General features: G+C 41.3%; 1 protein-coding gene across 8 annotated transcripts in view; it reads right to left on the bottom strand.

Annotated features, from left to right (window-relative positions):
- Nucleotides 1–16,218: 16,218 nt before the first annotated feature.
- GPBP1 (GC-rich promoter binding protein 1) overlaps nucleotides 16,219–23,879 on the bottom strand; it is a 33,882-nt gene continuing 26,221 nt past the window's right edge. For all 8 annotated transcript variants that reach the window (XM_080574647.1, XM_080574642.1, XM_080574648.1 and 5 more), the window contains 4 exons: nucleotides 23,387–23,551; nucleotides 20,626–20,810; nucleotides 17,455–17,557; nucleotides 16,219–16,709 (listed from right to left, as the gene is read on the bottom strand). In XM_080574647.1, coding sequence (XP_080430773.1) covers nucleotides 16,551–16,709; nucleotides 17,455–17,557; nucleotides 20,626–20,810; nucleotides 23,387–23,551 — 612 coding nt within the window. In that variant the 3' untranslated portion in view covers nucleotides 16,219–16,550. The remainder of the gene's footprint in view (nucleotides 16,710–17,454; nucleotides 17,558–20,625; nucleotides 20,811–23,386; nucleotides 23,552–23,879) is intronic.

Here is a 23,879-nt window from a genome sequence, read left to right as displayed (position 1 = left end):
AAAACTTTCTTTTGAAACCTGTGATTGTCTTTGAGCACAACAAATGTTATCCTTCTGCAAAACTCTGATGGATGCCAGGAATACATCATCTTTCACATGTCCTCAGAAGACACAGCATTGCCAGACTTGCAAGGTGAAGGAAAAATAAATCATCACAAGATTTAATGGCCTCTGTTAAATGGGCCTGGGGGAGGCTCTGCCATTGTTTGGGTAAATAACTGCAGATGAGAAAAGTAATCTAAACCATTTTCCCTTCTACCATAAGGTGGAAGTCCTGCAGGATCAGCCATTTAACTTCGGCATTAAGATACCAACCACAACATCCAGCACTAGAGGATCTAATCTCTTTCTGATGATGTACAAATTCTTCATGATTAGTGCTTGCCTGAAATCCCATCTTCCAAACCAAACACTGAGCTTTGCCTTTTACTTGCATTAATTACAGCTTCTTATAGTGTGGTTTCTCTGCAAGCGAAGCCCTGAGTGACACCACACGTGCAGGAGGAGCTTGTTCCCTGTCTCCACAGGAGCAAGCTTTATGAAATTGGTGCACGTGCTCCTAGATAAGCTATCAGTTTAGGAGCTGACGCCAACACCTAAATATAGCAAACCTTCCCAAGGTGTATCCTCTTCAAACACTAAACATAGCTCACGTATACCAGGATACACATGAGGAATAGCTTTTCCCAGCTGTTGGAAGTGCTGATTTTACAGTGCTGCATGATTTATATTACAATCAAATAAACATGCCCTCTGAAAAGGTTAGAGCTACTTACTGCTTTCCAAATACTCCCTCATATACGTACTTCCAAGCCAAAGATGTCCTTAAATCAGTAACTACTTCACAAGCCCTCAAGGAACTGTAGTTATTACAGCACCAGCTCCTGATTAAGGACTTTTTTGTTTTTTAAAGGGCTCATTAATTTGCATGCACATCTCATTGACTGTGATGGAAGGGAGCTGGCAGAGAGTTACACAGGGCACCACTTTCCCCACACAGATCTCATGGCATCAGACACATTTCCATGAGAAGAACTGCAGCCCACTTGTTTTCCATCTCTTCTAGACCACAATCTTAACCCTTAAAAACCCAGATCTCTCATTTTCTCACTGGCAAAATTAATACTAACAATCGTATGCAGTTCTACACAAATTGTAAAGATATTCCCCAAAAACTGAGTGATTCAGGAAATTCTTACCTTCAAAGAGTGCATGACAGGAGAGGAAGGCCAGCCTAGATCGGGAAATACATTGCTGCCTATTATCCACTCCACTGAACTACCTACCACATGAAATAGATCCGTTTTATAGCATTATTAAAAGTAACATTGTACAACCATTAACATTATATTAAGGGCTGCTGAGTAAAATGTGAAAATAGCTCAATTCTATGAGACCATTTTTAATTAGTATAAAGAATTAATCACAATTTTACTTGCCCTCTGAAGAGGAAGTTTATAAGCGTTGAAGGCCAGGAGGATACAATGGAGTCATCACAGGGTATTTGGCCAGAGTGATGGTTAAAAACAGGAGGAAGCCAGCTAAAACTATAGCTCTGCCTAAGACAGAGGCCATTGGAACTGGGCCGATAGGAATAATCAATACATTGCCGTACAGAGGCTGGTTTACCTGGCAACATTGCCCAGTATCACAAATGCAGTCACAAACCTGCAGCCAGGATGGAGCCCTGCCTGCAGAGAAGCCCAGGCACCAGCAGAAAATCCTCTGTCTCCACCTCTGCCACCAGCTCCGTCAGTGGTGGCTCAGGCTGCAGTTTCCAATGTTTGCCCACAAACCCATTTTGAAGGCCATAAGGACAACCTGGAGCTGATTAGTTTCAATAGAGCAATCTATGAAAAGTGGAAGAAATTGAAGTAGTGGTGTGGGGATGACAGGAAGGCGTATTTTCTCCATACCTTGGCATGGCAGAAGACCAGAGTCAGTGTCTTTGTCCTCCAGGTTACTTTCACACTTCCTCCAGTTGTTTGCAGTGCCTAATATTTCAGGTCACACACTCGTGCTTTGGAACAAGCAGCACATCTTGCACACAAAATCTTTCACGTTCCTAAACCCTGGGAGACAAGACCTGAACTAATGTCTGCAAGCTCTTTGAGGGCACTAGCTCTACCTTCTCTGGTCTTAAAGGATATTTAATATCACCACGTCTTTAGGTGCTACCACCACTCCAGTGCAAATATTAGACCCACAACTTAAGCATTTCACCGTCTGCCAGTTCCAGCTATTCACAAACTTTTTCCCAAACTGTGGTAGTTTTGTTTTATTTGGGGGTTGGGTTTGGGGGAAAGAGGGTTGGTTTATTTTTGGATATCCTTTTTTGTCTTAGCAAAACCATCCATGTGTCTACAGTCAAATTTTCAAGAACCTGAAGTAATCTAAGACATTTGTCTTTTTATCCATCATCTTAAGGTTGTCACCTCCACAGCTGGTATCACCCTTCGGGACAGGGAATATGAATTTCCTTCCAAAAATCATTTCCCAATCCCCACCACCCACAGGATGAGTTATCATACAGCTAACAACAGAGCACTATCGGATATCTAAACCCCAGAGAGCAGCTTCATCTGGAAAAGGACCACCTCTGAGGGGGACAAATGCCAGGCATTCAGGCCTTTTAAACATTTTTCCTACAAACTTTTCAGAGACAAAGAAAGGCCTGTTCCTCTGCCTTTGTTTGCTTCCCCTGCTTTGTTCCGTAGCCCGGTGGTAAGCACGGAGGGGGGCTGGCAGCCGTGAACACACAGCTCCCTGCTGCGGGTGTTTGTCCAGCACCTTGCGAGGACCAGGGACTCTGCAGATACAAGCCACTATTAGGGCCAAACCCTTCTCTGGCTCCAGTTGTGGCAGAGCAACAGCCAAAACCAGACACCCCATAACTGCCAGGGTGGGTTTTTAGGCTTTTGCATGCAGCAATAATTGGGCCACTTCAACCAATCTGCTGCAGTGAAGTCAAGAGGAGTTTAAGCCTTTTGGAAAGATTTGGCTCCATTGTTCTCATTGCAGATGGGATGCATTTCAGTGTCACACCCAATGTACAACAGTGCAGCACGGTGATGCAGAGCCTATAGGGCTATGCACGGCTCTATCACAGCCACTTAAATTGGCTGCACCCACACCACAGTGGCACACAGCCCCAAGCTCATCTCCAGCTTCAGGTGCCTGGTACCACCACAGAAGGAACCTGTGGAGCATGGACCAGAAGATGGCACCCCTGGGAATGTGGGAGCCCAGGAACGCATTAATTCAGCAGGCAAAAGTCATTGTGACAAATTCTAACCCATTGCCCACCTTCAGAGATCTCCCTACATTCAAAAGCTGTATGGACGTGGTCCTGGGCATCCTGATGGCCCTGCTGTAGCAGGGGGCTTGGGCCAGATGGCCACCAGTGGTCCCTGCCAACTTCATCCGTCCTGGGAGTCTGTGAAATCTGAAGATCTGGGCCTTGTCAGTTCCTGTTGAAGACAATGGGATAACTTCAGTTCTGCTATGCTATAAAATTCAGAAAAATTAAAATGTGACCAACTCTATCTACCCAGTGCCGCTGGGGAGGGATGTAAAACCAGAATACAGTAAGAGATTTAAAACTCATAAAAAGTAAATTGTCATACTCAGATGAACACTGCCAGCTGGTGTCAGCTCCAAGAAAACCTTGTCTTTGTATGTAAATATGTGAGGAAATATTTCCGTTCATACAGGGTTCTTGAGAAGTAGGAAAGAAAAACGTTTTAATCAAGCTGCCTGTGCATGGCCAAAGATCAAGTATTACTCTCGTGCATGGGAACTGTGCAGTAATGTAAGCTGCCTGTAGGAATACCTGAAAGACACAGGAAGACAAGTGAAAATTGCTTAGGTCGATACGAACACAAAAATGCTCAAAATCAATAAGAAGCAAAGTGACTTATTTTCATTGCTCAATAAACAGGGAACAAAATGAGGCTTTAACACCTGCAGGTAATGAGTTACAGCAAAACAGGCTAAAAAATTGTCTTGTCTCCACATCCCCTCTCCCCTCTCCACCCCCCCCCCTTTTTTTATGTGATGGGTAGGAAAGAGTACAATAATATCAACACAAACCTAAGTATTAGCAAAGTGTTTTTGCATTCCATTTAGTAAAGATCTAATGCACGAAAGCCAAGAGATGCTGATTGCTACTTCTGTTTCATGAACGTAAACCCACGTCCATTGTAGCATCTATAAAGTCAACAAACAAACAGAATAAGTTCATTGAACTAAGCATTCGCTTTAACCCCAGAATATATTAATCTGTATGTACAAACACTGCAAGAGGAGCTCTCAATTTCTAAATTACACATTGTGGCTTTTACACATATGGTAAATAACCTTTGGAAAGTCTGTCTCTGATTTCCCTGCGTAGTAAGCCAGCTCTCTGCTCAAACACAAATACAAATCACATGCTTCAGGAAAAAGGAATTGGCTTTCTTGGGAAAAATCCTGAAAAGTGGAACTGCTTGTCATGCACTCAGTGCACGCACTCGGCAGCAGTGACTGCCAGCAGCAGCCTCGTGGCCTATGATGCTTCCCAAGCTGGGGCAGAACATGGCAGAGGGACAGACCCTCCTCCTCACTTTGCAAAGATGTTTGTAGAAAGATCCATGGGTGTCACTTGTGGACTATTAAACAAGCCGCACAACTACCCATAATCTGCTCTTCCAGGTCCTCGCTCAGACTTTTTCAGTCCGTACATACTGCACTTAAAATTAAACTGCGAGCACTTAGCCTTCAACACGGAGTTTATCTTTTGCTTCACCAAGACACAGTTTTAATCTCTAACAAGCATGCTCAGCTCTGACCAGTTGTTATGGCCTGTCTGAGGTAGCCCCAGCGTGGAGGGAGGAGGAGATGTTCTGCTTACACGAGGTAGCACGTGCCACAGTTGGGCACTGCTCGTGTTTCTTCAAGCCAGGTGTCTCCAGCAGAGGCTTCAGATACCTGTGTCTTGGTGACTGCAACGATGGTTATAAAGAGCTGAGCAATATACCCTTTAACAGGGAATGCAGAAGCAAATGAAGCACACCAAGGAAAATGAGATGGTTCAAGTGACTTAAGAACCGAAACAGGACCAGGTCTCGGAGTCTTCATAGAGCTTAAAAATATGTTTGTTTACATACATAGATGCACACAGCTGTGCATTGGCTTTGAAGAGTTTTCTGTGGGGTTAAAAACCAGCAAAACCGCAGTGTATATTTTAGGTATTTTTTTTAATAGATCTCCATCTCCAACAGAAGGTTACAAAAGGTTTAACAAGAAAAAAACCTCAAGCCTTCAGCAGAAGAAAGGTACGTTTCCTACTTCAGAATTCTCATCTGCAGAACATACTGCATCCTACACCACATCTCACAGTGACAGTTCTAACATGATTGTTCAATTCTCCTATGTTACACCTTGCCCTATTGTCCAGTTTCTCTGGAAAACAGAGAATTGGAAGCACACCCAGCAGAAACCCCTTCACTCAAACCCCCTGGCAGCCTGACCCCTCACATTTTGGTCTGCTCTTTGTATTCTACTTTTATCTGTAAAGTGAATGAGTCTACAAAATGTTCTTTTGGAGGAAGGGAGAAGTTAGTTGGGCCTATCTTAATGTGTCTGAAAATCATTTTGTGGGAGCGGTACTCTAGGACTTCCTTCGGGCACTGCTGCACAGTGATTCTGCCTGGTTACAACAGCGGGGTGCATGCATCGTCCATCCTGTGTGGTCCCCCTTGTGCAGCATCACTGTAACAGCCAACGCGCAAAAGATGCAAACTGCTCTGCCTCTGGCATAATCAGAATTAATCCTTAGGTTCAAAACAGTGCATGATATCATTGCTGAAGCAAAGTGAGAACAGAAATGCCCAGGCTCTTCCTACAGGGGAAAGAAGCCATTGAGCAAGTGATGGAAGATGAAGGCAGAGGGCTTGTTTTAAGTGACTATTCACAGGTGGGTTGTTGTGGATTTTTTGTTTGTTTGTTTATTGTTTAAAGAAGTGAAATTCAATGCTCTGATTTAAGTGGTGTATTTTAGATGAGCAAAATGAAGGTTTTGCTTCAGACATCTAGCAAAAACTCTTGAGTATCATCTGTAACTCAAGTTAGAAGTGGGCAGATAGGGGAGTAACTCTTTCACCACAGTGGTAACAAGAATAATACCTGGAGATTTATTTCTGCCCTTTTCCCAAGGAGCTGCAGACAGCAGCAGGAAGATTTATTTCACTTGGACCCATCCCAGGACAAAACCCAGCCTCCCCTCTTTCAGTTTCAGGCTCCACGAATCCCCAGGTCTTACCATACAATACCTTTGTACCGTGGAAGTGTACAACTTCCATTACACTTGTAGCCTACAATTTTTATTTATGGTTGTGCTTACGCAAGCTTTCCAGCTCCACACATCCCCACTCCCGACAGCAGTAGGAGTGGCTCACAGCTGCAAACAAACGTGTGAGCTGGAAATGTGACGGCATTTAACTCGGGACAGAAACACCTGCAGCATTTCTTACCTAACTCATGTGACAACAGAAGTAATTCATGAGAAGTCATGCCGTCCTGCCTCAGCTCACATCCCAGTCACAGGCTGGCATTTTAATACCTCTTACTCCCTAATTCCCGTATGCCTAGATAGTTAAACCACTTTGACTTAAAAGTCTAAAATGAAGTTGTGAAGTCTTGTTCTCAACAACGCTGAGTATCTGTTACTCCTTGTGATTAACAGGAACAGTGTTGCTCTCCATCTTTGAAAACAGAGGCAGTTTTATATCTAAATAAAGGTGTTTCATGCTAGCCACACAGATCTGAAAATTTTGGCCAAAAGCCTGAAAAGCTTGTTATAACTGTTGATGGCTCACTTCAACAAGCATGCATTAGCATCAGAAACGCAGTGTGAGAGAGACAAAAAAAACATCTTATAAAAATCCACTGGTAAAGAAAACTCCTTTAGTGAGCTGCAAATTGCAGTTGTTTGCTGTAGAAAGCCATCTCAGCTCAACTCCGATGACAAGCTTTCTATCTGTAAATAGACAAATAGGAGCATGTTTCATCCACTTCTTTGCCGTCCTCTAGTGTCAGCTTTTTCTGCAGAGCAGTTAGAATAAACCTGGTTTTAATTTTGACTTTTCTTTTTTTTCTTTTTTCTTTTTTTTTTTTTTAATGAAGAAATGCCTATTCTATTGTGAACTCTGGTAGAGACAACAAAGCCTCTCTGAAAAGAGGCCAAGTTTGGATCAAAAAACACCAGCCTTCCCCAAACTCGATTGCAAAGTTTGGAACACTGCCGCCACGGCAGATGAATGTTACTGGCAATTTTTAAACAGGGGATGTACTGCAGGGGAAAATCGTGGCAGAATGGAGAACACAAATGATTTTTCTCATGGCTTTTTTTTTTTTTTTAAAACTCGCGTATGCAGAGAGTTTGTGTAGCTATCAATATAACAGAACTGTTTCCCTCCTTGATTTACGATACACCTATGCATCCAGTGTTCTGCTTACAGCCAAACTCCATGATTTTACCAAAACAGAGCAGCTCTATGAACAGCACAGTTGCCTCTACACAGTAAAGTACTAAAAAAAAAAAAAAAAAAAAAAAAAAAAGTCTAGTTACACTCGTTTAGAAAACGACGTTAACCGAAATAATTACCGCACAAAACCCACGAGCAGACCCGCTGCAGAGGTCGGAGCCAGCCGAAGATCTCCAGCACCCTCTCCTGGCTCCGGGAGGCCACGGGCACGGTGCTCGGTGCCCGGTGCCCGGTGCCCAGGGCACTCCGCAGGACCGGGCGCCCAGGCGCCAGCTGCCGGGACGCCAGGGCATGCAGCGGCAGGGATCTTTCGGCACAGGACCTCCTGGTGTCACCGAAGGTTTCCAAACGAAATATCAGCCATTGCAACGTTGTTCTCATCAGCCTGAGCAGCGCCACCGTGCCAGTTGGAAGCCGTACATCCAGGGACATAAGAAGGGGCAATAAATGCACAGACAGGGGGAAGAACTGCTTTTACAGGAGACGTACGGGTGGGAAAGCAGAGGGCATCAACGTGCAGTGGGGTCTGAGACAGGCAGAGATCAGAGCAGCCCGACTTGTCAATGCTCCTCATTTTGCTTAATTTCCTTCGGGAAGGTTTGAGGAGAGGTTATAAAATACCATCTCTAGGACAGATGATGATGTAGTTTTGTTGACCTCCAGAGAAACAGCACAGAGGAAAGTATAAGTATGCCCTTTTCAAAGCTGAGTGCATGAATGACACAGTCTGACATCACTGGCCAAAGGCAGATGCCATCCTCTCGACGCCAAATAAAAAAATGACTCATTGGATGGGAGTGTTGACATTGCAGGGGGCTTTAAAGCACATTTAACAATTTAACATAACCAGGGGATAAATGGAAGGAGCAAGGAGGATCAAAACCAGGAGAAGAACCAGTGCAGTGTCAGAGACCCAAGGTGAGTTAACAATTAGGAATAAAGAGTGAGGAGTGAAATGGACAGAAGATACTATTTAAAAGTAAGAAAATAGAAACCAGAGCACTGATAGGTAAGTTTGTTCTCTTTGCTAAGCAGTACCACTTCTACACCATGTGGAGCCATTCGCTCGTCTTCCCGTCACTCTGGTATGTCACATCCTTGGTGTCATTTGCTATGAGGTCTGGGCTACAAAACACTGAGCAACACCTTCCTCTTGGGGACCAGATGCCCCAGGAACAAGCAGCAGCAGCTCACCTCTGCTCTCTCTGACCAACCCAGGCCCTTCTTTCTCTAAAGATCCTCGAAAGCACAGACTTCCATCGCTCTGCAGAGCTAAGGTTCAGAAATGACACCACGCAAAGGTGCAGACCGAGCACCTGGTAGGGGAAGGTCACCGGCACAGCCCTCGTTTGGCCAAGGACAGACTGACCCTAGGACACTGCCAAAGTAAGCCAAAGATGAAATGAGTAGTCTGTCCCTGAGGGGTCAGGCATTCTTGCGCAGAAAAAAAGATCACCATGAGCACAACCATCAGCTCCACTTAAATTGATACCTGATGTTGACAGCAGTCAGCACATTGCTGCTGCTGGGCTCTGCCAACCTTGACAGTGCTTGATCAAGTACCCGTCTTTGGTCCACTCCTGCTCCCCATGCACCACTCCAAGGCAAGGACTCCTGACCACTGACCACCAGCTCACTGCTCAGCAAATCAAAAACTATGTCACCATTTCCCCTAGCTGCTTCTGGGTTGGCTCTTTGAGTGCTTCAGTGTTGTTCAAGCCCCGTCAGACACGGACCAGTCCCTGTCCTCACCAGCTGGCAGGAGGCACAGCGGGGGTCTTCACTGCTTGCGCCACGTGGCTGTGTCACAAAGGCCTCCAGCTCCGCCACCACTGCTCATCAGCTACTGACTCATCGCTTCTTTGCTTCTGCACCACAAAGTCTGCTGAAAATCCAAGTGTGAGACCATGTACCTTTAGGATGTTTAATAGCAGCCAAGCAGATGAAAAAATTCAAGAGAAAAATGCAGATTTAACATAAGGTGCTGCTGCCCAGTTTTGCCCAAGTGAATTAAGCCAAGCTGTGCATATTCAGAAATCCAGCTCTATTTTTTAATCTGTTTTTCAGTCTCAGTTTTCCTCTCTACACAATAGGAAACTAATTTATCTTCAGGACCAGCCCTGTGAAGCAGAAAGGTATTCAGGGAAAATTAAGGTCAAGCACTTGCGCAGTAAGAAATACAGAACCTGATTGAAGGCCAGACTTGAACGCAAGACTGTGCAGCATCCAAGCTCTTGCAAGCATGTTACTGGTTGGACTTAATAGCATGAGCACATACCACTCACCTGACAGGACACCTGCCTTACTCAGCTTTTCGTTTTTCCCTACTTAACACATCACCCAAGCCATGCACAAAACACAAAACTACTCCCCTCCTTGGAAGCGTGTCTTTGGTACCCTTCACCAACATTAATTTACTTTCATGCCCTTGAGGTTAGGCCACAGTATTATCCATTGTTATCAAGATTAATTTTAAAATATTCAGAAACTATTCAGAAGCTATTCAGAAGATTTAAATCAACACCCTTCTTGCCTTTTTTTTTTTTTTTTTTAAATACAGCATTTGTAGAACAATGTGTTCAAGGTAGTTTTCACAGTTCTGGATTATAGCTGACAATACAGAGTTGCTCCAAAAGTGTCTCACAGTCAACAGTTAAATTGATCTGATTTGAGCAGAGCAGCTGCACACGTCAATTCTCTTGCAAAGGCAAGGACAGGATCAATCCACATCTTCAGGAGAATTAAAGTACAGAGTGTCTTTAATCCAAGAACTACCATCTTCACTCTCCTACAGCTTCATCTGTCTTGTTAGAATAATAAAAAAAATCTGTTAAAATGTACATAGGTAATTTTAAAACTGACGTGTCCTGACGGACAGCAACCAGATGTTCTCTTAACATAGAACAGAAACATGTAAAAAAAAAAAGAGAGAGAGAGAAAGAAATTAGAACCACACCAAGCCCCTATTTGAGCCAGCTGAGATTTTGGTTTTCTCACAGCACAACTTGAGATTATCACATAGAGCAAAGGTTGGCTGTGATCTTCTAACACAAGATTAGCCATTAAAAGCAGCGAGGAACACTTTCCAGAAAATAAGATTCTTGCTTGCAGATACAAAATCTGGATGGAAACTCATTGCAGACCTTTTATTCCCCTACATTATCAGCTTGTGCCTGCTCCTGGTTGTTCCCATTTATTCTTGCCGCAGACATTTCTTTTCCCGTTTTTCCCATCAAGCTCTTTCCAGCTCCAGGTGCCCTCAGCCTGCCTGCTGGGCTCTGCCACCCTACAGCTGCGTCCCTGGTGACCTAGTCACAGGAAAACTGTTCCCACAAAACTGAGTATTTCACAGCTAAGTGAGTGAAAACAGCTCCCTGCAGTGGGAGCACCAGGTAACCATAAACACGGCCAGTATCACCAGTTCTGCCTGCAAAAATGGGTTCATTTTCCAGCAGTTTCATTGAACAGAAGACTGGAAATTATACTCATTTACAGCTTAACAGGAACACAAGCATATTTCCAAATTGCAGTTTCAGAACAACTAATTCGTTAACCTCATCCAAGCAAAGGTTTTTCTTCTGTACAAAGATTATTTGTGCACATCCACTTTTTGGGGGGTTGGGGGAAGGGGGGGGGAGGAGGAGAGGAGAACAACAACAAAAAAATCAAATCAGAGATAAACACTCATGAGGACTCAGTAAAACATGCGTGCTTCACATTCACACTCAAGCTTCTTTTTGAAATAGTTTCCAATGCAGACAGAAGTATTTCCCAGATATTTTGGTTATGAAGATTAGCATAAACAGCAGCTTGATTCAGTGGCTGCCTACAGTACGTGTCAATTCCTTGCGGTCCAGCTCATTTCAAACACTATCCATTCAAACAGTATCTCTTGTTACCTAAAACAATGTTACAGGATAATAAGCAAATTTGGTAACTGATGCTCTTCAGTGTGGACATAAGTTCTATATATCCTGGGTGGGAAAGAAAATTATACTCATGACTAGCCACCAATAACACCAACATGTAAAAACAATAATGAAAGAAAATAAATTATTGTGAACAGTTCTACATTGTCCCTTTCTATTACATTCAAACTGCATGCGTACACGCACGTCTGTGCACATTTAGGCCAGAGCACTCAATCCTAGGTCATTTTCCATCTGTACATAGGGCAAGACTACAACCCACACTTCTTCAGCTGTCTCCCCAAACACAGGATCCTACACGAACGGCTACCTGCAGACTCTGAATAACAGGAGAAAGAAGGTGGGAGGTGAACATTCATGCAGACAACACTTCCCAAAAATATACTACTGTAGAGCCACAGCTAGAGAAGCCATGCAGAACCCTTCACACAAATGGCAGTTGAAGGGCTTCTCTGTCATGTGTTTGACTCTAAAAATCACTCCAGTAGCACAGCATTTGGTGAAGGTGTAAATTAAGCCAGAGACAGTGAGAATGCAGACACAAGCTCAGACAGGACGCTCCACAGCTTGTGAAAGACGGCTCCGTTTTCAGCAGCCTTGCAACAGGGAGCAACATGAGATGGAAGGTGCAAAGATTAGGGTAGCACAGAGCTCCCAGATACTGAGATGTCACGCAGAAGACACAAGAATCGAAAGGAAGCCACTGTACCAAAGCTGCCACACCAGTATAAGCAGGATCAAAGCTGCACATCATTCCTTGTTATTGGCTATGCTGAGTAATAGGCATGAGAAAAAGCATATACCTCCCTTGACCCCAGCTGAAGCACACCAAAGCAATAAACGAGGATACTGTCTGGCTTCAGAGCAGGTGATCAGGAGCTGCCTTTTGGTACTGAAGCAAAGGGGTTTGTAGACTTAGAATGTAACTCAGGACAGCACACAAACAGTCCAGTAATCTAGTAAAATGCAATAGCTCAGGCAACCAGGGTGATACAAGTCCATCTTTTAAACAATTGGAACTTGTTCCATCAGTTCTCAGGTTTGACTGCTTCCTGGCGGAGTGGACGGAGTTCAGACTTTGCTTCCCGGGCTGAAGCTCTGTAGTCCTCACCTAGCACCAGTCAAACCATGTACCTCCCTGCACCTCTTGGGGTGAACTCCAACTCTTCTGTGGACCCAGGTTCCATCGGCCTGACATGGAGATGCTTCTCCAGACATCAGCAGTCACGCTAGTTACTGACAAATATTCCCCTCCGCTTCAAAGCTGTATCCTTGACCTGTGTAGGATAAGAGAGTGAATGCCCTGCGGGATGTGGAAGGGAATGTCATTACTCTGTAACAACCATGCCATTGCCAGGGCAGTAAGTAGCTATGTACAAAGAGGATGTCCAAGGGAGAAGCATACAGAAACAAACAAGCATGCTTTCAGGTGTCTTTGGAGTGGTTTTAGAAACACAACACTACAGGCCCTGTGAGATCTCAAATCTCCATCAAGCAATGGAAGCAGACATTGGTAAGCACTGAATTCAGTAGCAGAACAATACAGTAGCAGAACAATACTGGCAAACTGTTTGAAGGTATGATGTTAGGTGTTTGGTGTTTTTTTCCAGTCTTTGAAGGTGTTGCCTAGATGGCAACACACAGAGACAGACCCCCGAAGTCACTTTCAAATCTTTAAGAAGCACAAACCTCCTGATAGAAGAAAGCTGTCGATACCCACCAATGTTTCTCACAGACAGACCGTCTCACAAATTGCTGCCAGTGGCTGCCTAGCAAATGAGTTGCCAGCTACTTCTGGGGAAGGCTGAACAATAAGATCCAGGGAACAAAAACTTCACTCAAGCTGCAGTACAGCTCAATGATGAGGGTGCATAACAGCACGAGGAAACTGACCAGCTAGTCAGCACAGTTATCATCCTAATGAGCCAACAGTTCTTGGTGCACGACAGCCATGATCCTTAATGAGATCTGAAGTTCCATGCTGCTGAGTAAACTGCCTCACTGCCTAGCAGCAAACAGGCCAGGAAAAACAGACAGCCTTGACTCACTCCTTCCCGTTTCTAGAAGCCAGCAGTTTAAAAGTACTTCCTGAAGAACAGAAGGGATAGGAATCACTAAAGTTGAAGTCTCTGTCATAAATAAGAAGCTTTTTTTCCCCAGAGGTAATTGCGTAGGAGCACAAAACTTGATTTCATTCGTACTTGGTAACATTTTCCAAAGACTGGGAATACAAGCTGCAAAAGTCTACCTAGATTCTTGATTGGGTCCAATACGCACCAATGGACTACTTCATTGTAATCAACACTCTCTTCAGGAATGGTAGCTTCTTTTACCACCTGGGAGACAGAAAGGCCTTGCACAAATAGGTGAAGAAAGCCTCCAGTCATTCCAGATGAGGTAAAAGCCCCAGCACCCTACTATAAAAGGTACCCTTCAGAGCAGCAGACACTGCACACATCCATTGCCAACAGGTCAGCAGAAGTGATTCAGTCTTCTCTCCTTTTAAAGAGGGATGGAAAGGTGGTGTCAAGAGGAAATGGTCAATAAAGACAGGATTAGGAAGAGAAACAGAAGCAATTACTGCAAATCCTACAGCAGTGTCATGACTGCATGCAGTACTCAGTGATTACATTCATTGAAGTCAAGCTCTCCAGGCCCAATACTATCAAATTATCTCCAGCAGACAGTCTTTAATACCCAAAGCTTGAGAGAACATGCTAAAGGAATGGACAAACTTAGTCCCAACAACTTTTTAAGCTGTTAGGGCAGACATCCTTGCTGGTGTTGAGCTGCTCAGGCAGAAGAAACAAGCATGTATCCTGTGAATGGAACATGGTTCAGGTACAACAGAAGAGAAGGGCTAACTACTAAAATTGACCCGGGAAAGGAACAAAGGCAAAGAGGGAATTTACATTGATACATATCACAGAATCGAATTTCATTCTGCTTTACATCCTCATGCACAAAACAGAGGGATGCAGTGTAAACAAGTGCCTTCATGCATGTTATGAAACTAATACATGAAAATAAACTTTCTTTAGTTGGGAAGTGTCACTCAAAACAAAGTGTTTTTATTAAGGGGGGAAAAAAAAAAAGAGGACCTGTGTGTTACTCAGCATTGTTGTAAGTAAACATCATAAGGCAATCCAATTCCTCAGCAGAAGCATAAAACTTCCCCACTACCACCTCTTACAACAGAGAAGGACAAACTGAAGTAACAGAGCAGACTGATAACTAGTTAAGATAAGGGTTATGCAGACCTTTGATGCCAGCTTCTGAGCCAGAATGCAAAGTCAAAACAACTTTGTCCCCAAAGGGTTAATTATAGAGATGACATTTATCATTAAACTGAAGACAAAAACAAGTGAGTTTATGTACCACTGAGATATCAAGGCTTACTTAGTAGTAAAATTAGTGTATTTATATGCAACTAAGTAGCTAGGATAGGTAGAAGATACTGTTGAACAGATGCAACAACCAAAAATGAAAAAAAAAATGGTACAAAGGTGTCAACGTTAGTTAAAAAAAGCAGAAGGGAAAGAGAAAGAAGGTGTTTAAGGCATACAAGTAGGAATGACTTCATTACTGATACAGCACTTCTCTCTTCAAAAAAACATTTATCCTCTGAAATATAGACAAGAAACCACCATATTTCAAAACATTGTGCCAAAATTACCTAGAACAACATTTACATCTGTTCCAAGAAAAAAAAAATCTTCTTCAATAGAATCCCTTATTTAAGCTAAACCGGAAAAAAAAAAAAGTATGTCTTTGGCCCAAAAGTGGTAGATGCCACATTGTAAGTCTTTCCCTTAACAAAATAAAAAAAGATTAAACATGGACAAAACCTCATCTTCACAACTATTTATGCTTTAGAGTTTAAAATTGTGTTACTTACTATAAAATAGTGCAATTCAAAAATACCTTGAAAGAGGAATGTCTACATATAGGCTGTTATAAATTTATGTGACACCATGGAGTGCAGTTGTGCTTATGGGTTAATGCTACGTAGTTTGTACAACCTTGCAGAACACAGTTAAAACACTAAAATGATCCAAATAAACTGTACATAATACAGTATTAGCTTTAAAATATGTAAGAAGTTTGACAGAAAGCAAGCAAAACAGGTGCTTATTGCATAGACACACTTCTCCGTTGCTGTGAAAGCAGGATCTGGTAATAGAAGTATTTTTACTTCATTCTGAAATGCAGTGACTGCTGCCGGAGTACATTTAACATGAATGCAAGCAAAATTTACTAGTTTTTAAAACAATACCCTTGATGCTATGCACTGAGACAATACTCTGTAAATCAGTTTATTTTCCATGTAGTGGACAAATCCAGTCAGTGTAATTATTTTTCCGCACATGAATGGTAAATTCAAAGTGCTTATTTTTCCACAAGAGTGGGTTCATTGTGAGAATACTGGGCCTTGCAATACTCTATAAAGCTCTCAATTTAAAGGTTAGTTGTAAAAATTTGGAACTGTAACATCAAGGTTCTTTTCCATTAATAACAATGACTACACTACAATGGCTAAAGAGCAATTACGTGTGGAAGAAGTAGAACAGCACAACAGCTCAATTAAGGAAAAGAGTTTTAGTGCAGTTTGCTCATTTTAGCCAACATGCTACATTGCCCTTTTTGCATACAAAGTGGACTCTAGGATTTCCATTGTAAGAAAGAAATGACCTGGCAAGCAAAACACAGTGTCAAGCTGCCCTTTTTCCCCCTTATATATGTGGACATTTTAAGACAGAAGCTTTGCAAGACATTACACAATTCTTTTTGTTTTTATTATTAAATGAGAAAGTCTGATTTGTTACATTGTCACATTGCTAGTCAGAAATGCTGCAGTGATGAAGAAAGTCAATGCTGGGGCAACTCAAGTCCTCATTCTACAACATTCGTTAACAAAGAAATATAGTAATGTTCGACACACCCGACACAACATTCCTTGCTTTCTTCAGAGAGAAGTCCCATCATTCTTCTTCTAACAGGGTATGTTACTACATAACTTAGATTTTTTTTTTGATAATACATCCCCATATTCTCATGAGATCAAAACAAGCTTGTACAGATGGTACAGAAATCTTCACACATCGTCATCATCTGACGTATCAGTGCTGCTCGTTTCAGAATCCTCATTCTCCAGAGCAGGTTTGAAAGTGCTGTTTTTCCAGGGGCTAAATTTAAAATCACAGATGAGGCCATTTTTCAAAATGCCGTTTTTCCGGAGGCCATTTTTTTGTAACTGAAACAAGAAAACATGATACGTTTAGAGAGAAAAAGCTAAACACAATAATCTGCTGTATTTCAGTGTTCTCTACACCTTTGTCTATGGACTACATTAGATCCACAACACTACCTGTTATATACACGCACAAAGGAAAATTTACCTGAGAGCCTTCAGTTTTGGACCTGCATCCAAGAGCCTGCAACCAGACCAAGCTAAGCTTCTGCACTGTACAAGAGTTTACCCTCTTCCCATCTACCTCCTCAGATATTTTGCCCCAGTGATCCCACACACACACACAGTCTCTTCTGTGATGCAGTCCCTTTTTCCAGTCTGCTATAGAAAAAAAATCAAGTCTAGATTGCCCATTCAGACTATATTACTAGTGAATTTTGTGTTCCTCAATTTACAGCAAAGACAGACAAGGAAGCCACAATAAAATCTTGCAAGAAAATTCCCTTTCCTCAGGCTGAGCTGAAGAACTGGAAAGCTTGTATAATTCTGCAACTAGCAATGCTGAAACTACTCAGAAGCCCTCCCCTCGCCTTCCCTTGATATTTTTAGCATAGGCTGTCTCTAAAATAAGCACTGCTCCCCATATCTTTTTAAAGCCACTGTTCTTCTGAAAGGGTAAGGGAGGAAAGGAAAATGGTACGAAAATGGCACTGACCCTAACCATCAGAATTACTGGAGATCCTGCTCGAAGGTAGGTATTTAGGGCATCCATCTATAAGTTCATCACAGAGTATTAACTTAGCATTACCTGTTCACTAATGACTTGGAATTCCCTCATCTCATCCTCTGTTAGTGGAGCACATGTTTCATCATTTTCAGCGTCTTCCTGCCAGCCCATCTCCTTTAACAACCTTTAAAATAAAGGGGACAACATTAAAGAATTTCTGCACACTCAGACATTTCAAGCTCTGCCTATACAGATATGTAAAGAAGTGTAATAAATATATTAGCCCACAAATATTTTTTAAACAGCCTTTTAACCTACTTTTATGTAAGAGTTTAAGAAAAGATATATAAAGCACAAAAGTTCAGAAGTCTTAAGGTCCTTCACAGCTGACCCTGTTCTGACACATTTGATTTTAAAAGCTGCCAAAACTAAACAGTAATACTTAAATCTACAGAACGCATAAGCATACATTCACTCCATTGCTTGTACATATCAAGTATTACATTTCCTGCCATCAAGTTTCACATACAAAATAGACCCTGCCACCTCTGCCAGTCCAGTGAACATACCAACACAAATGCCAAACTTCCTATTATCTCACTCCAGCATCTTTATTAATCAACTGACAGCATTCCCAGATATGGAGACTTTTAGGATAAGCTGCCCAATATCTGGAGTAAAGCCTTATGGAAAGCAGCCTAGAAAAACCCTCACTTTCTCCTAGTCTGTCTCAGTTGGATGGCTGCTGTCCAGAACTGCAGCAATAAAGCAAGCAGAAGAGAAAATAATTTGGACCATATGCAAGTTCAGCTTTTGATGCATGGAGTTTCTCTTGAAAGCTTATCTGGTGTTGTCACACCACAGTCTTTCCAGCCCATTAAACTGCATTGTCGGGTTATTTATCTAAGAAGTCATCCAAGGTAAATGAGTACAATGAAGAGACCTTGGCTACACAATGGTATCTGTCATATTCCTAAGGTTCAATCTGCAAGAAAGCAGAATGCAAGTCAACTTTCTTTTTAAGGCAAGAAATCTACGTAAGATGGAAAAGTAAGAATACATTTCCTTTGCATAAGTGCTTTGGTGGAACCATAGCATGCCTCCTCAAAAATGGTGTGGAGAAGCAAAGATGGACACTGAGGAAATGGGCAGTTTTTTTCCTGTGTAACAGAGCAACCATGACAATGCTAGCGCTGTCCCTCCATAGGAGCCAAAAGAAGAGATGGTTCTTCACCTCAAACCTACAGCATCTTCTGCATCAAGTCACAGAGACAGTGCACCTGGGAGAAGCTCCATTCCTCTTCAATAACAGAGGCATGATTCAGAATGCAATGGCCTCCTATAGTTTCTACATTTCTAACACAATTCTAGTGTCAGAGACAGACAGGCTACCATGTCTCACCTGACAGCAGATGTTGATATTACAGCACAGACAGACCACAAATAAGAGTGAGTTTGGGGATACGGGCAGGGAAAGAAACAGACACATTCCTCTGGTGATTTAGCTTGAGATATCAAAAAATGCAATAATCGAAGTGTTTTGGCTGGTGCCAGAAGTGGGACAGCAGTATCTGCATATGATGCCAGTGGTTTTAGATGTGAAGACACTGTGGTAACATGGCTATCTGATGAAGACACTGTGGTATTTAATGAAGATGGTATGTGTTCTTGCTGCAAAGTTTTTGCCAAAAGGATTAGCATCTTCCCCTGGCAAACCATTTGCTTGTCGACCTCAAATCTTAAGGAAGTAAAAGCTATTTCACGAAAAAATAAAGAGGCTTCTAAAAGTATATGCTAGAACTGGTGCAGGAAACTGACACAGAGATGAAGAACACTGAATATATTAAAATAAGTTAGTCAGCACAGAAGTAGTTGGATGAACTCAAGGTGATGAAGCCTGCCTGATACTTCATTTAGCCAGATGTCAGCAAGAAATGCCCTTCAATGGAACCCTCCCTTCAAAAAATTCTAGGTCCCAATAGAATAGGTTGTATTGCAACATCATCTGAAGTTAGCAGGACCACTGTCTCTTTACAGCCACGTTAGTTTCTAGGACAGTTATGAGGGTGAACTGTACTAAAAAAAATTACACTTTAAATTAGGAAACTTAACACCAACAGGATGAGTGTATAATCACTGCACAGTGGAAACTCCCCTAGTGGAAGGAAACCCAAGAAGTATTCTGTACAACATGTGCCAGTTCAGTTATTAGGCATCCACAAGCATCCTGTGAGTTAAGCTGGTCACTTCAAGTCCATTTTTCTACTAAAACTCCTACCCAAAGCACTGTATATACACTAGAGGACAAAGCCATGGTAGAGACACACAATGTCTCTGGGATACCACAGAGGGAAGCTTGCCCAGCAACCCTATGAAGGCCACTCAAAGTCACCTGAGTTGACAAGTGACACTTAGATTTGACTCCTACCTCATAGTCAAAAATCAGGGTCAGCAGCCACTAGCAGTCCCAACATTTCTGTCTCCATAGTCAATGGGGTGTGTGTAGGGAGCAAGGGAAATGGAAGAACAGACCAGACTGCATTTCACTTCCAACACTCACACCAAAGAAGAGATCAAGAAAGTCTCCTCTACAAGTACTACAAAAGAAGTTGTCTAGTCCAATGTATACATACAGTCTATCACTGGAAAAAGATGCTGGGTTTCTTTCGTTACTAGAAACAGTAAGAATTTAACAGAACTCATGACAAGCTCACCTCCAGACGGAGTTATGATTTCTCAGCAGCACCATTCTCATCTATACCAGCTGCTACTACAGTTACTTCTTATGAGATAACAGAATTATGTTTCAAACCTTTTTGAAGTTACTTTCTCCCTTTCCATTGAGTTGTCTTGCAATATCACTATGTCAAATAGTCAGTTATAAAAATAATCCATTTCTTTAACAACAAGAAAAAACTCAGAGTTGTACATAAGATGCAGCATTTAACGTATTGTTAATACTCATAGCAATTATATGCATTGTTCCTCCTAGATATGAGGATCAGTTTGCTTTATTTGTTTATAAGGAAATATATCAAATATTTAGTAAAGTAAGTTAAAGATGCCAGTACACAAGTCAAACAGAAACGAAGTACATTCCATTCTACATTAGTACATGTCTATAAGTTAAACCTTTTATGGTACTATTAAGTATTTTGTGTTCTCAGTTTTCAAATGCTGAATTCTGAGCTGGTAAGAATATGAGGCATGCTAACTTACCATGAATAAACATTTTATATAAGAAGTACATACCTATGCTCTGCCTCAAGCGAGCTTGAAAGAACATCTGCCTGAGGTAAAGTCGAAGATCGAATGATCTGTTGAGATGTAATTGAAGCATTGCCATTCTCTTGAGGAATTTCATTTTCGAAGTTTCGGTTTATATCTCTCTCATGATGAGGACTGTTGCTGTTACACAAGTTAAAGGAGTCATCATCCTGTCAAAATAATTACATGTTACAGAGTTTACATGTAAATTCCACTTACAAGTAAAATGCTGCAATTCACTGATTGTTTAATTTAATTTTAAATGGAGATATCCTATACTACAGAGGGTAATTCTGCTCCTTTTTTCAAGGGTTTACAATACATAGATGTTACAGAAATCTGAAGTTATACCACTGATTGACTAAAGTAGACAGCAACTCCCATGTTCTGCCCAAACATTGTAGAAAAAATGTAAAAATATCTTAAAAGTTCAAGTTTATATAAGCTGTCTTTCATATTTTTACAAATAGTAAATTATCTGTTGAACTTACAAACAAGGTTCCTTATTAAATAAACATCCTGTGTCAGGCAAAGTTTGAAAACATGAGAATTCTTATGCTTATTTGGTTTAAGGGGCAGGTCACAGCCACCATATCTCAACCAGAAATTCACCTGTCACAAGTTCAGAAAAACTCCTTAAATTCAGACAACAGCTTACCCTACACACAGGCACACACCACAGAATTTCACAGGCTGTTGTTTCAGCAATTGTAACTTACTAGCCATGATGTAAGAACTAGAGAGAGAGAGTTTATTTAGAAAGCAGATTTTGCAGATTCACTCAAATATTAAAAGCTCTTTTATCCTATAAACCTGAGATGTTTCTTTTTATTCTACTTTTTCAGCAGGTTGCAATTCTTACTCAGTAATTAGCCAGACTCAGAAGTCTTAGCAACTATGAAAATAAAGGAGAGTATGATCATTATCTAGCTAGAACATTTTTTCAAAACAAAAGCCCCAGACAATAGCATTATCCATAGCAGAAGGCAATCACTCAATCAGCCAGTTTTGCACTTGAACTCAGAAATATGATTTCTTACATCACCATCTTTCCCCTCCCATTCAGAGTTATCGGCTTCCAGAAATTTTAGAATGTTCACCAAAAATTTCTTTTAAAAAAGTATCCCAGTAAATCTATATTCAGCTGTTAAATCATTAACCTGGAGAATGTATCTCAGACTATCAGAGAAAATTCATAAAAATATCAAAGGAGTTTACCATACTAGGGCAAAATAGTTTCCTCAAAGCCTGTCTCAGCTATGATCACAATTTGCCTCATTATTTCAGAGGTGAAATCTGTCACTGCAGGCCTTCTAATTCTATCATGTTACAGAACACTGTTGTGCAGTTATCTACCTAATAACTCAGTTGCACAGTACATTGCCTACTGATGATCATTTAAATGAATGTTGAAAGTAGACAACTATTACAGTTACATGCCTTGTTAAGCTTTAACATCTTTTCACACCTGTTAGTTAGTGAAACAAGGTGCATGCAATCACTAATAAATACTCCAAGCTACACATTACATACACCTGTCCAAAGATATTATGGCTTCCACTTCTAAACACCTTTTTTTTTCCTTCCAAAATACACTGATTCAGAAAGTGAGCTGTGTAGAGTGGTACAATCATATGCATTTGACATAAGTACCATGAAGACAAAGAACTCAAGACAATTTTGTGAACAGAAAGTCCCATCGTGTTCACATAATATTTTGAGAATTCTAAGCTCATGACAATGTTTCCCAAGACCTTTTAACCTTAACATTTCTTAAACAACACTGCACTCAACACCCATCTCAGGGTGCTTAGCAACAGAATGCCTAAGAAAAAGATGAAGACCTTTCCTAACTGATACATAGTTAAATTGTACAATCCCATTACAGCAAGTTTTATTTTGCCTGAAATAGAAACAAGGTCAGAAAAGTCAGTCTGACTTTTACAAGCAATGCACAGTTGCACTGTTTCTTTTTTCGTATCTCTGAATCTGCGTAACACTTCAAGTCCTTTTTTTTTTTTTTTAATACTTTTACCACTCAGATGTGTAATCACCTCATCCTGAGTAATACATTACTTACGTTCACTTGAACTACATGAGGTAATTATGCTTATGGCTCACTGGTGGCAGGTAGCACAAACATTAATGTTCTCAGGTGCCAGCCAGGCACTACATATACAGATCGTGAATGAAAGAAACTTGACACATTAATAATATATACAGTGTAGGCCTCCAAGTTCTCAGTTCAGAAGCAGAAACAGGTTCTTTATATAAACATAAATCAAAGTATTGTTCCTACAGTAAGGCCAAAAATAGAGATGTTCTTGGCATCTAAGATTCCAATTTAAATTCCAGTTAGATTCCAAAAACAATTTGAGAAACAGAACCAAGTTTTTCCATTAATTGCTTTGCAACATAACTAACAGCTGAGGTGCAAAATGCTGCCCTCCAGAAAGATTAGGGTTAATGTACAAAGATTCTTTATTCTTTTTATTGTTGCTAAAGACAAGGTATGCACGAATTATTGATACGTAGCAACACATCCTGCAGAAAGAAAAACTACATGCACTGGAGAAACAGTAGTATTTGGAGCAACTTTTTAAAATTCATCAAAAGGTAATTCCTTTCTTACATTCAAACATCCAAGACCATGTCTTAACAGCTGGCTACAGACAAATGTAATGTATGTTACGTTCAGTCTGAAATGTGTTACTGTGGGATCTACAACAGGTATGAAGAAAATTACCTTCTCTTGCCCAGCATGATTCTCATCCTCATGTTCTTCTTCCACTCGATCTCGTTTCAATGCTTTCAAAAATTCGCTCTTCTTATCAGTTCGCATTCTTGTCAATTTTGTTAAACGAGGCTGACCAACTTTGTCAACAGGGGATGAAGAATTTGACCGATTACACTAACACAGGGGGTTAGAAAAAAATAAGACTATTAGAAGTTCACTCATTTAGAAAAGTTTGAAAAAAAGACAGTTTCTCAGGAACTTATAGTTTGGGGTTATGTGTATACCCCCAGTCAAAAGCAGAGGGAAAATATTTGTATTTTAATATATACGATTCTTGCATCTAAACAAAGAGATACAGATTTCAAGAGTACTGCTAACAAACAACAAACCTTCTGAGGTATATTAGCAGTTTTAAAAGTTTAAATTTATCAAGGTTATGCACCCTAGTGCACCTACAAAGCAAATTGTGCAGGACTTAAAGGCTGGTGAGGTAGCTTCTGTT

This window comes from Anser brachyrhynchus (genome assembly GCF_964034855.1).
Source record: "Anser brachyrhynchus genome assembly, chromosome: Z".
Taxonomy (NCBI): Eukaryota; Metazoa; Chordata; class Aves; order Anseriformes; family Anatidae; genus Anser; species Anser brachyrhynchus.
Note: the sequence above shows the minus strand (reverse complement) of the source record. Positions and strands in the feature narration are given on the sequence as shown.